A 13,725-nucleotide genomic window follows, 5' to 3' on the forward strand; every position below is an offset into this window, starting at 1 on the left:
CCTGGCTAAGGGTTTGTCTATTTTGTTTATCTTCTCGAAGAACCAACTCTTTGTTTCATTAATCCTTTCTACTGTTTTTTTGGTCTCAATATCATTTATTTCTGCTCTGATTTTTATTATTTCTCTCCTTCTGCTGGCTTTGGGCTTTGTTTGTTCTTCTTTTTCTAGTTCTGTTAGGTGTAATTTAAGGTTGCCTATTAGGGCTTTTTCTTGTTTGTTAAGGTGGGCTTGTATCGCTATGAGTTTCCCTCTCAGGACCGCTTTTGCTGCATCCCATATGGTTTGATATGGCATGTTATCATTTTCGTTTGTTTCCAGATAGTTTTTGATTTCTCCTTTAATTTCATCAATGATCCATTGGTTGTTCAGTAGCATGTTGTTTAATCTCCACATTTTTGTCACTTTCCCAGTTTTTTTTTCCTGGTTCATTTCCAGTTTCATAGCCTTATGGTCTGAAAAGATGCTTGTTATGATTTCAATCCTCTTAAATTTATTGAGGCTTGCTTTGTTTCCCAACATATGGTCTATCCTAGAGAATGTTCCATGCGCGCTTGAGAAGAATGTGTAGTCAGCTGTTTTTGGGTGGAGTGCTCTGTATATGTCTACTAGGTCCATCTCGTCCAGTTTTTCATTTAAGTCTAATATTTCTTTATTAACTTTTTGTCTGGATGATCTATCCATTGCTGTAAGTGGGGTGTTAAGATCCCCTACTATTATTGTGTTGTTGTTGATTTCTCCTTTTAGGTTTGTTAATAGTTGTTTTATGTACATTGGTGCTCCTATGTTGGGTGCATATATATTTATAAGTGATATGTCTTCTTGATGGAGTGTCCCTTTTATCATTATATATTTCCCTTCTTTGTCTTTCTTAACCTGTTTTATCTTGAAGTCTACTTTGTCTGATATGAGTATGGCAACACCTGCTTTCTTTTGTTTGCCATTAGCTTGGAGTATTGTCTTCCATCCTTTCACTCTGAGCCTGTGCTTGTCTTTAGTGCTAAGATGTGTTTCCTGAAGGCAGCATATTGTTGGGTCTTGCTTTTTAATCCATCCTGCCACTCTGTATCTTTTGATTGGAGAGTTCAATCCATTTACATTTAGGGTAATTATTGAAATATGAGGGTTGAATGTTGCTGTTTTGTCACTTATTTTCTGGTTCTTTTGCATTTCCTTTGTTTCTTGTCCCATTTGTTTTGGACTGCCAATTCAGTTTGGTTGTTCTGTCTTATGATTCTTCTAGTTTTCTCTTTGTTTATCATATGTGGTTTTAATTTGATTATTTGTTTAGTGGTTACCTTGAGGTTTGGGCAAAAAATCTTCTGTATGAGATAGTCCATTATCTGATAGCCTCCTATTTCCTTATACTAAGTCAATTCAGTCACTTTCCTCTTCCCCTTCTAAGTTGCTCTTGTTATACCTTATTCTATCTTGTGTTGTGGCTGTGTGTTTACAGTGATGAGGTTAAATTTATTTTTGGTGAATTTCTTCCTTTGATCTTTGAGTTTAGTATTTAAGTGGTTGCTAACCTATTCCGGTAAGAAACTCCTAATCTCATTGAATTGTTTGTCTGTGTTGTCTCGTATTTCGTTGAGTGTTTTTATGATAGCTATTTTGAAATCTCTGTCATTTAGTTTATGGATTTCTGTGTCTTCGGGGTTGATTTCTGGTTGCTTGTCATTTTGTTTCTGGTCTGGTGATTTCATATATTTTTGCATTGTGGTTCCTGTGTTGGTTTTGGTTTTCCTCATCCTGGAAGTCTCTGGTTGCACTTTCCACCTGCCGCCACTGTGTGGTGGTGAAGGGCTGTGTAGTCTAAGCCCCCTGCGCTCTGCCCCAGTTTTTCTGCTGCGATCCGCAGTTTTGTTTTGTTTTGTTTTGTTTCTTTTCCCCACTGCGATCCACGGGTCCAGTCCAATTTATTCAGGTCTGCCTCGGACCGCTAGATCTGGTCGAGCTGCAGACTCCGGGTTGTGGGGAGGGGGGAGCTCTCTCTTTTGCCCTCTGGGTCCCTGACGTGGGAGGCTTCTCGTTTGCCCCTCTTTATCCGCTCTCTGGGTTGCTCAGATGTTGATGGTAGCCCTGTGGCTCCTCTGAGCCCTCTGTGCGGGAGTTTCCCACTGGTTGAGAGCGCCCGAAGAGCTGCAGTTTCCCGCCGAGGGCCGCCCCTCCCCCCTCTCTGGGAGCCGCGCGGACCGGATCGCTGATCTGATGGGGAGGGAGCGGAGTTCTCCTTACCTCTCCCCACTTTCCAATCTGGATGCCTTTTATTTCTTTTTCTTGCTTAATTGCCCTGGCTAGAACTCCAGTAGAATATCAAATAAGAAGGCAAGTGCAGAGATCCTTGTCTTATTCCTGATTTTAAGGGGGAAGCTTTCAGTCTCTCACCATTAAGTATGATGTTATATGTGGGTTTTTCATAGATTCCCTTTATGGGTTTGAGAAAAATCTGTCTTATTCTTAGTTTGTTGGGTGTTTTCATGAAAGGGTGTTGAACTTCAAAAAATGCTTTTTCTCCATCTATTGAGATGACCATAGGGGTTTTCTTTCTTCATTCTATTAATATGGTGTATTACATTGATTGGTTTTCATATGTTGAACTAACCCTGCATTCTTGGGATAAATTCCATTTTTTTTTTTTTAAGAAGTTTTTTTTTGTGTGTGTGTGAAGAAGATCGGCCCTGAGCTAACATCTGATGCCAATCCTCCTCTTTTTGCTGAGGAAGATCGGCCCTGAGCTAACATCTGTGCCCACTTATATGGGACGCCGCCACAGCAGGGCTCGACAGGCAGTGCGTCGGTGCATGCCCAGGATCCAAACAGGCGAACCCCGGGCTGCTGCAGCAGGGCGTGTGCACTTAACTGCTTGCACCACCGGGCCGGCCCCAGGATAAATTCTACTTGGCCAAGGTGTATAATCTTTTTAATATGCTGCTGAATAGGTTGCTAGTGTTTTGTGGGGTTTTTTTGGTAAGGAAGATTGGCCCTGAGCTAACATCTGTTGCCAATCTTCCTCTTTTTGCTTGAGGAAAATTAGCCCTGAGCTAACATCCATGCCAGTCCTCCTCTACTTTGTATGTGGGACACCGCCACAGCATGGCTTGATCAGCAGTGTGTAGGTCTGCACCCAGGATCTGAACCCGTGAGCCCCAGGCTGTCAAAGCAGAGTGCACAAACTTAACAACTATGCCACCAGGCTGGCCCCAGTTGCTAGTATTTTGTTGAGGATTTTTGCATCAACATTCATAAGGGATATTGGTCTGTGGTTTTCATTTCTTGTCATGTCTTTGTCTGACTTTGGTATCAGGGAAATACTGGTCTTATAGAATGAGTTAGGAAGTGTTCCCTGCTCTTCACTTTTTGGAACAGTTTGGGAAAGGTCAGTGTTAATTCTTCTTTAAACATGTGGTAGAATTCACCAGTGAAACCATCTGGTCCTGGACTTTTCTTTGTAGATTTTTTTTTTTTTTTGATTACTGACTCAATCTCTTTACATGCTATAGCTCTATTGACATTTTCTATTTCTTCTTAAGTCAGTATTTATAGTTTGTGCCTTTCTAAGATTTTGTCTATTTCATCTAGGTTGTCTAATTTGTTGGCATACAAATTATTCATAGTACAGATGGTCCCTGACTTACAATGATTTGACTTACAATTTTTCAATTTTATAATGGTGAGAAAAAAACATGCATTCAGTAGAAACCATACTTCAAATTTTGAATTTTAATCTTTTCCTGGGCTAGCAATATGCGATATGATACTCTCTCATGATGCTGGGCAGCGGCAGCAAGCCACAGCTCCCAGTCAGCCAGGTGATTATGAGGGTGAACAACTGAAACTCTACAGTGTACTGTGTTGCCAATGTTTTTTGGATGAATACCCATACAACCATTCTGTTTTTCACTTTCAGTGCAGTATTCAGTAAATTACATGAGATATTCAACACTTTATTATAAAATAGGCTTTGTGTTAGATGATTTTGCCCAATTGTAAGCTAATATAAGTCTTCTGAGTGCATTTAAGGTAGGCTAGGCTAAGCTGTGATGTTCAGTAGGTTAGTTGTCTTAAATGCATTTTCAACTTATGATGTTTTCGACTTATGATGGATTTATCAGGGTGTAACCTCATTGTAAGTCAAGGAGCTTCAGTATTCTCTTATAATTCTTTTTATTTCTATAAGGTTGGTAGGAATATCCCCATTTATATTCCTGATTAATAATTTGAATCTTCTCTCTTTTCTTGATCAGTCTAACTAAAGGTTTGTCTATTTTGTTCCTTTTGAAGAGCCAGCTTTTGTTTCATTGATTTTATCTATTGTTTTTAATTCTCTAGTCCTTATTAAAACTCTAGTCTTTATTATTTCCGTCCTTATGCTTGTTTTGAGTTTAGCCGGCCATTTTTAGTTTCTTAAGGTGGAAAGTTAGGTTATTAATTTGAGATCTGTCTTTTTTAATGTAGGCATTTACATCTATAAATTTTCCTCTGGGCACTACTTTTGCTCCATCCCATAAGTTTTGGTACATTGTGTTTCATTTTTGTTCATCTGAAAGTATTTTCTAATTTCCCTTTGACCTTTGACCCATTGGTTATTTACGAGTATGTTATTTAATTTCCACATATTTGTGAATTTTCCAGATTTCCTTCTGTTACTGATGTCTAATTTCATTCCATTGTGGTTAGAGAACATATTTTGTATTATTTTGATATTTTAAAATTCACTGAGACTTGTTTTGAGGTCTAATATATTGTCTATTCTGGACAATGTTCTATGTGTACTTAAGAAGAATGGATTCTGGTGTTGTTAGGTGGAGTTTTCTATAGATGTCTGTTAGGTCTAGTTGGTTTACAGTGTTGTTTTTCCTTTCTGATCTTATCTAGTTCTTCTATCCATTATTGAAAGTGAAGTATTGAAGTCTCCAACAATTGTAGAACTATTTCTCCCTTCAGTTCTTTCGTTTTTTTTGCTATATGTCCTAGTTTCTTAATTCCTCCATTACTCCCTTCATTTGTATAAAATAAGTATTTTCTAAAGTACCACTTTAATTCTTTTATTGTTTCTTTTACTATATATTTTTGAATTATCTCCTTAGTGGTTGCCTTGGGGACTATAAGTAACATGTTAATTTATAACAATCTAGTTCATATTAATACCACCTTAATTTCAACAGGATATAAAAACTTCCTACCTATATACATCTGCCTCCCCCCAATTTATGCTGTTATTGCCACAAATTATGGCTTTATAAATTGTGTGCCCATCAACATATTTATAATTATTGCTTTATGCACTTGTCTTTTAAGTCAGATTGGGGAAGAGTGGAGTTATAAACAAAAAAAATACATTAATACTGTCTTTTATATTTACCTATGTAGTAGTAACCTTTACTGGTATTCTTTATTTCTTCATATGGAGTTGAACTACTGTGTAGTGTTCTTTCATTTCAGCCTGAAGGACTCTCTTTAGCATTTGTTGTAGGGCAATTTTGCTAGAAGTGAACTCTGTCAGCTTTTGCTTATCTGAGAATGTCTTAATTTTACCTTCATTTTTTAAGGACTATTTTGGCAGGTAGAATTTTGGTTGTCACTTTTTTTCTTTCAGTACTTTGAACATGTCATCTGTCTTCCTGCTTCTATGGTTTCTGCTAGAAAATCAGCTGTTAATCTTACTGAGGCTCTCTTGTGCCTGATGAGTTGCTTTTTCTCTTGCTGTTTTCAAAATTCTCTCTTTGTGTCTGTCTTTTGATAGTTTGATTATGACGTTTCTTGGTCTGGATCTCTTTTGAGTTTATCCTATTTGGAGTTTGTTGAGCTTTTTGGATAGATAGATCAATGTCTTTCAGGAAATTTGGGGAGTTTTCAGCCATTGTTACTTCAAATATTCTTTCTGTCCCTTTCTCTCCTCTCCTTCTGGAACTCTCATCATGTATATGTTGGTGCACTTGATGTGGTTCCACAGTTCCTCTTAGGGTCTGTTCGTTTTTCTTCACTCTTTTTTCTTCCTGTTCCTCATACTGGATAATCTCAACTGACCTATCTTCAAATTTCCTGCTTTTTCCTTCTACCTCCTTACGTCTGCTGTTGAACCCCTCTAGTGGATTTTTTATTTCAGTTTGACTTTTCAGCTCCAGACTTTCTATTTGGTGCCTTTTATAACTTATATCTCTTTATTGATATTCTCTATTTGATGAGATATCAGTCTCATGGTGTTCTTTAGTTCTTTAGACATGCTTTCTATTAGTTCTTTGAACATATTTAAATAATAGCTGATTTGAAGGCTTTTTCTAGTAAGTCCAATGTCTATGTTTCCTTAAAGAGTTTCTTTTGAAACTACTTCTTTTTCCTGTGTATGGACCATATTTTCTTGCCATTTTTTGCCTGCCCCATAATTTTTTATTGAAGAATGGCCATTTGAATGTCATAATGTGGAAACTTTGGACATAAGATTTTTCCCCCTCCCCAGGGTTTGTACTTGCTGCTTGATGTGGCTGTGGTTCATTTTTTTAATGAGTTTTCTGCTGAACTAATTTTGTAGTCTGTATTCTTTGTTTTGTGTGGCTACTGAAGTCTCTGTTCCATTTCTTAGTGGTTAGCTAATGTTTTCACAGAGATTTTCTTAAACACCTGGAACCAAAAAAGTCTCCCAGTCTTTGCAGATGAACTCTGTGTGTTTGTTGGGACACACCTTCAACATTTCAGCCAGGCAGTTTACAGCTCTGCCTGAGCCTTCACTTCATGCTTGGGCAGAGCCCGAAGGTCAGCCAGAGGTGAGAGCTTAAGTTCTTTTTTAGGTCTTTCCTGAATATGTGCATAGCCCTGGGCATGCACATGGCCTTCTGGATTCTCCAGAATATGTTGGAACTTTTCAAAGACCTTATTCCCGAAAGCATCTCAAGCTCTAGGCTTGCCTCCCAAGCTTTTTAGTTAATCTGTGATTTCCCCCAACCCTTATCCACTGCATCAGGCAGCAGTGATTAAAACATTTGCCTGTAAATGTTTTCAACATTGTACCACTTTTGCACTGGTCAAGTTCCAAGTTAGTCAAGATAAAGGTGAGCCAAAAGAGCCAGTCATCAGGGAGCCACCAGATAGGTCAGAATAAATAATTAGAATTCTTTGTGAATGAAGTCCATTCTGCTCCCTCCAGTACCTGTATCAGGAATGCAGGCTGTTATTTTCAAGGCTATCACTGAACTAGGGAACTGAGATGGGAAAAATGTAAATTAAAATGCCACCAAGTTCACTGTTCTTATCAAGATTCAGCTATTTTTGTTAAACACTGGTTGCAACTTTTGGGTTAGTGTCCAGAGTTCTGAAAAAGTTGATACTGACAGTTTTTGACAGTTTATTCATTGCTTTTATGGAGGGACAGACTTTTGGAGTCCTTTCTCTGCCATTTCACTCTGGAAAATTTTAATGGCGTAAGTATGATATCTGTGGAGCTGAAGTCAAGGTCGGGTCAGGCTTTGCCTGCTGCTAGCTGTATGAGACTGTGTGAATTAAAGTCTTTCTCTGAGCCTCAATTTCCTTATATTATAAATTTTGGGGAAAAGTAATGATATCTATTTCACAGAGTTGTCATTAGCATCAGCTTACATATTGTGAGTATAAAGCACTGTATAAACTGTCTGATGCTATCTGAATGTGAGTTATTTTAATGGTTTCATTGTAAACAGAACCAAGTAGAGTTTAAAGGTTATAAGTACCATTGAAGCAAGCACTTAAAGGTGAAGACAGGGTCTTTCTTCAGACCTATTGTACTATGCCAAGTTTTTATTTAACTTTGATTGGAATAGACAGTTCATTAATAGATTACAAAATTCAAAAGGTAGGAAAGGGAAAAACTACAGAATAAAAATTGAGCACCTCTGACTTCCATCCCTGGAGACAAATAATGTCACCATGACAGGGTGTGTGTGCGCAGGAACATGTAGGTGCATATACTTCCAGAGAGGCACTGTGCACATACCAGCAAATATGAACATATGTTCTTCCCCCTTTTTGACATGAATGGTAACACACATGAAACTGTTCTGCGTCTTGCTGTACTGACTTATGAAATCGTGGGGATTATTCCATAGCAGTCCGCAAAGCCTTCTTTTTTTTTTTGTGAGGAAGATTAGCCCTGAGCTAACATCTGTTGCCAATCCTCCTCTTTTTGCTGAGGAAGACTGGCCCTGGGCTAACATCCGTGCCCATCTTCCTCCACTTTATATGTGGGATGCCTGCCACAGCATGGCTTGATAAGCGATGCGTTGGTCCGCACCCAGGATCTGAACCTGCAAAACCTGGGCCACCAAAGTGGAGCGTGTGAACTTAACCACTGTGCCACCAGGCCAGCCCCCACAAAGGCTTCTTCTTTGCTTCTTTTGCCTGATATTCTGTAGACTCACCATAACTTATTTAAGCTTTTCCGTATTGTTGAATAGATTGTAGGCAATATTTTGGTATTAAAATTTATTCATTCACCAGCGAGTAAACTTGTATATGTGTCATTTCTCACAAATAAAGTATATTTGTAGGATAAATTTATGGATGTGGAATTATTGGGTCAAAGTGCATATAAATTTTATGATTTGATAAATATTGCCAAAATGTTTTCCATAAAGGCTGTACCAGTTTTAACACTTTTAACAGCAGCATATGCTTGTTTTCCCAACATTAATCCTAAAGAGTAAATGTGTTTTATTTAGGTTACAAGCCCCAAGACTTCAAAGGTACTACAAAAATCACCCTCTTCGAGAAGAATGGTGAGAAAACAAATAATTTCCTTTCTTCTCTAATTATTAACTCCCTACATAATATTCTCTGGCTATATCTACTGTATCTGTGTATAATTTGGTCATGATATATATCCTTCAACCTGACATTTTCAGTGTGGCATATGAAGAAATGGTATAGGGACTCAACTAACCGATGAGTCAAAAGGAGTGGTTAGGCGTCCTGTATCCAAGCGTGAATACTATAGGAAGCTGTAGGGAAAATGTGATGATTATGATCACAGGTTCAATAATGTCAAGTGTGTGAAATTTATCTTATAGAGGCTTCTGGGGAGGAAGGGGAGGGACATGAGATGACCCCAAGAGTCTTTTAGGAGTGTAATCTTGGCTGCAGTGAACCAGGGGCACTCTGCCCCCTCCCAACTCCACATCCCTCATATCCATTCCCTATCATGCTCTTGCTATTACCAGTAGAAAAGTACTGTAGGAACTGACCCTTTTAAAAAATATTTTGTGTTAGTTTTCTAGTGCTGCCATAACAGACTGCCACAAACTGTGTGGCTTAAAACCATAGAAATTTACTCTCTCACAGTTCTGGAGGCTGAAAGTCCGAAATCAAGTTGTTAGTTTGGTTGGTTCCTTCTGAAGGCTGTGAGAGAGGGATCTGTTTCTGACCTCATTCCTGGCTTTTGGTAATGCCAGCAATCCTTAGCATTCCTTAGCTTGTAGATGCATGACTCCAATCTCTGCCTCCTAAACCTTCTACATCAACGATACTGTCCTTTGAGAATGTACGGATTTAAAATGATTACCTGAGGAGTAGCCAGATCCTCAAATAGAAATTTATTTCTGTTTATCTCTAGATAGAGAATTAATTTTTAAAACATTCAAAATTTTGAAACAAAAGGAATTTTCCATTCAATCCTGTCAAAGCAGAAATTTCTGTTAATTAGACAGCACCATTCTTTGACTGTTTCATTTAGATGAGAGCTCCGAGGTCCCCAGGCCAATTGAATCATATGAAAGCAGAGACGCTCTCTTCCCCAGCAGCAGCCCACACTCGCTCTTCGCAGTGTTAGCAGCACACTTTGAGGGATCGAGTTTCAAGTGCCCATCTAGAATTCAATTTGAGCTTGCCTTTCAATGCTACTGACTAAAGAAAAAGGATTTTTGAAAAGCCATATTTTCTAATTGATCCTTAAATTTTTCAGAAGGTTGATCTTCTTAAAATAAATTGAAATACCGACTTGTGCTTAAAATAGGCTTATTTAGGACATTGTTCCAAGAAATGAACTGATAGAAACAAAGATTTTTGTCATAACCTAGTTTTACCTCTCTCATGATTTTAAGGCATTTTAGGAAGACCCAAGCATATAGGAAAAGTAAAATCCCAGGTTAAGTTTAGTCATTAGTGAATCTCCTGTTAAAAAGAAAGCGGTGTTGGGGCCGGCCTGGTGGCACAGTGGTTAAGTGCGCGCACTCCGCTTCAGTGGCCCAGGGTTCGCAGGTTCAGATCTCGGGCACACAGCAACGCACCACTTGTCAAGCCATGCTGTGGCGGCTTCCCATATAAAGTAGAGGAAGATGGGCACAGATGTTAGCCCAGGGCCAATCTTCCTCAGCAAAAAAGAGGAGGATTGGCATTGGTTGTTAGCTCAGGGCTGATCTTACTCACCAAAAAAAAAAGAGAGCAGTGTTTCATTCTGGTTAAATGCTGGTCATGTTTATATGATTTCCTCACTCAGAGTGCCACTGATTTTCATATCTCTTAAGTGCAATCATTGAGCTGATATTCATCCCAGTTTGACAGAATGTACTGAATTTTTCTTCATTGGCAGTCTGATGTGCCGGAAGGAGTCATAAGGGTCCATGCTCCACTTCTCTCGAAGGTGTCGATGGCCATTCAACTCAATAGTCAAACCAAAGCCAAAGACATACTCGCAAAATTTCAATATGAGAACAGGTGAGTTTAAGTGAATACAGGTCTCTGTATGAGGAAGATGAACCTTTATCTGATGAGTAAATTTCCAGGCATTTACAAATTTGGACTTTTTGAAAAATTAGAACCTGTTACTTTAGGGACTTGACCGGTAAATGAAGAATCAAAAGCAGAAAAAGAAGTTAAGTTAACAAAAGAATTGTCAATAACAAAAGTGTTATTTTTTTTTTTAAGGAATTTCTACAATTGGGATTCTTAGTGGCTTCATTTACTCAATGAGTTTTACTTTTTGTTAGGGAAAAATATATAGCAAATTAGTTTTGTACCTATCATCTTGATAAATGTCCAGGAATATCATTATTCCAGGCTTGACTGGGCTTTAACATGCCTGTATCAGGTAGAGTTTATGTAGTTAAGGGAACATCATAGCTGTTGCTTTCCTTAAAACATACTACCAACAAACCTTATGATCAGAATGATATTTACAGAAAAATATTTTTGCATATCTGCCAGAAGTCACCTTAAAAGAGCATAAATGATGATAATTTTTGTCTTGGCTTGCTTATTCAAGGATAAACATTTACCCTGAGCTTTTTAAAATTTGAGAAGCACGGTTTAAATTTACCCATTAGAAAGCAGCTACAGTTTAATGGTTTCTAGTAAAACTGAGAATATCCTTTAAAAGAAGCTTTTCAATGATAATAAAAAGGAGGAGCTGTGGGGCTGGGCTGGTGGCATAGTGGTTGGGTTAGCGCACTCCACTTCGGCGGCCTGGGGTTCGCAGGTTCAGATCCCTGGCACAGACCTACACACCACTTACCAAGCCATGCCGTAGCGGCGTCCCACATATAAAAGAAGATGGAGGGAGATGGGCACAGCTGTTAGCTCATGGCCAGTCTTCCTCAGGAAAAAGAGGAGGATTGGCAACAGATATTAGCTCAGGGCTAATCTTCCTCACCAAAAAAAAAAGGAGTAGCTATGTTGAGCAAAAATAGCCAATTGCAAAAGGTTACATACTGCAATATTGCATTTATGTAACATTTTTGAAATGACAAAATTTTAGAAACGGAGGATAGATTAGGAAATGCCAGAGGTTGGGGAAGGGTGATCATTGGGGAGGAGATGGATGTGGTTATAAAAGGATGACATGAAGGACCCTTGTGGTATTGGAACCAGTCAGAATCATGACTGTGGTGGTGGATAAACGAGCCTCTGTAAAACTGTAGTGAACTCAATACACATACACAAATGATTGCAAGCAAAATGGGAAATCTGAGTAAGATGCATGGATTGTATCAATGTCAATATCCGGATTGTGACATCATACTGTAGATTTGCAAAATGTTACCATGTTACCATTGGGGAGAAATGGGCAAAGATCTCTCTGTATTACGTCTTACAACTACATGTCAGTCTGTAATTATCTCAAGAAAAATTTCAATTAAAAGAAAAACAGGAGTAGCCAATAAAAGTAATCCATGGTGTTAGAGGCCAGGATGGTGGTGTTCTGTGAGAGAGGAAGGAATAGTGTCTAGAAGGCAAGACAGTGGCTTCTAAGAATTCCTTTTTTAGATATGGGGCTGGTTACATGGTGGGTTCACTTTGTGAAAATTCTTCAAGTCGTATATTTATGACGTGTGCACTTTATGTATGATATGTATACACACACAGACATATGTACACACACACATAAATACATATATATATATGTACACACTAACATAAAAAAGATAAGAAGAGTAGACAGAGGCCAACAGGAGCCCCGAGTATTTTCCTCTCTGCTACTGGCCCCGAGACCTGAGATACTGTAAATAGTTACCACGCAGCAGTAATACAGAAACTGAAAATTCCATTGGAGGGATTTGGGCATCCAACAGATTCCTAATTATATGTGTTACAAAACTGTCTCTGTACTCTCATGTAGACCCTTCATAGAAAGAAAATGTTTCTAATAAAAATAAAGTAGAGTCAATGACTGCAGATAGACTCAAATCCTTTGTACCAACTTCTTCTCTAAAGATCTTATCCTAGCCATTCTCTCCACTATTATAACTGTGGGCTATTTCACTTTAAAAGTTGTAAGCTGGCCCATTTTTGCATATTCACTGGAGGCTTATTTTCTGACTGACTGCTCAACACCTCCTGTGTTTAAGTAAAAAAGGAGGAGAGGAGTCCTATTGCTCCCAGATCCTCCCTCTTACAGCTAAAAAACCCTAGACACAACACAACAACAAGCATACAAAGGCTCTGAAAGGTAGAAGGAAGAGTGCTCACTGCCTGGGGACGCTGGGCCTTGTGAAAGGACACGGGTGGTGAGTGTTTGGGTTTCCTTATCTCCACCCATACATCCCAGGCAGGGTGCCGCAGAAACCTCCAACCTGGCACAGGCACAGCCAAATAAAAGCTCCAAGAAAAGCCTGTTCCCCTAGCCAAAGGATCGAGGAAAGAGTGGCAGCAGAGCCCAGCAAGTAACACTGGAGGCAATGAGGCAGAGCCGGTTGGTGTCCCACTTTCACTGGACAGGTAGGTGTCAGTGGGGCCCAGTGAAAAGCTGAACATACACACCCACTTGTTGCTAACCTCAACAGGAGGACTGCCTGCCAAAAAATGAAGGTAAATCAGATCCAGAGTCTCATAATGTAATATCCAAATATCCACTATATGACACAAAACTCATTATTCCTAAAACCAGGAGAATCACAACAGGAAGGAGAAAAGACAATCAACTGATGCCAGCACTCAACTGAATCAGATGTTGGAATTATCGGACAAAGATTTTACAGGAGCCGTCATAAGAAATGCTTCAACGAGCAGTTACAAATTCTCTTGAAACAAATGAAAAAACAGAAAATCTCAGCAAAGAAGTCGAAGTTATAAAAAAGAACCAAATGGAAATTATAGAACTGAAAGATAGATAACTGAAATAAAAAACTCACTGGATGGGCTCAATAGTAGAGTGGAGATGATAGATGATATAATCAGTAAACATGAGGACATATCAATAGCATTATTTATTCTGAACAGCAGAAGGAAAATAGACCAAAAAGTAAAAATAAATACATCCCCATGGAT

At 38.7% G+C, this 13,725-nt stretch overlaps 1 protein-coding gene across 8 annotated transcripts in view; it reads left to right on the forward strand.

The window, feature by feature from the left end:
• ARHGAP28 (Rho GTPase activating protein 28) overlaps nt 1–13,725 on the forward strand; it is a 258,404-nt gene that overhangs the window by 177,053 nt on the left and 67,626 nt on the right. For 7 of the 8 annotated variants that reach the window (XM_058556686.1, XM_058556685.1, XM_058556680.1 and 4 more), the window contains 2 exons: nt 8,688–8,744; nt 10,553–10,677. In XM_058556686.1, the coding sequence (XP_058412669.1) occupies nt 8,688–8,744; nt 10,553–10,677 (182 nt within the window). The remainder of the gene's footprint in view (nt 1–8,687; nt 8,745–10,552; nt 10,678–13,725) is intronic. The other variant, XM_058556684.1, reaches the window with a different exon arrangement.

Source organism: Diceros bicornis, chromosome 16 (genome assembly GCF_020826845.1).
Source record: "Diceros bicornis minor isolate mBicDic1 chromosome 16, mDicBic1.mat.cur, whole genome shotgun sequence".
Classification (NCBI taxonomy): Eukaryota; Metazoa; Chordata; class Mammalia; order Perissodactyla; family Rhinocerotidae; genus Diceros; species Diceros bicornis.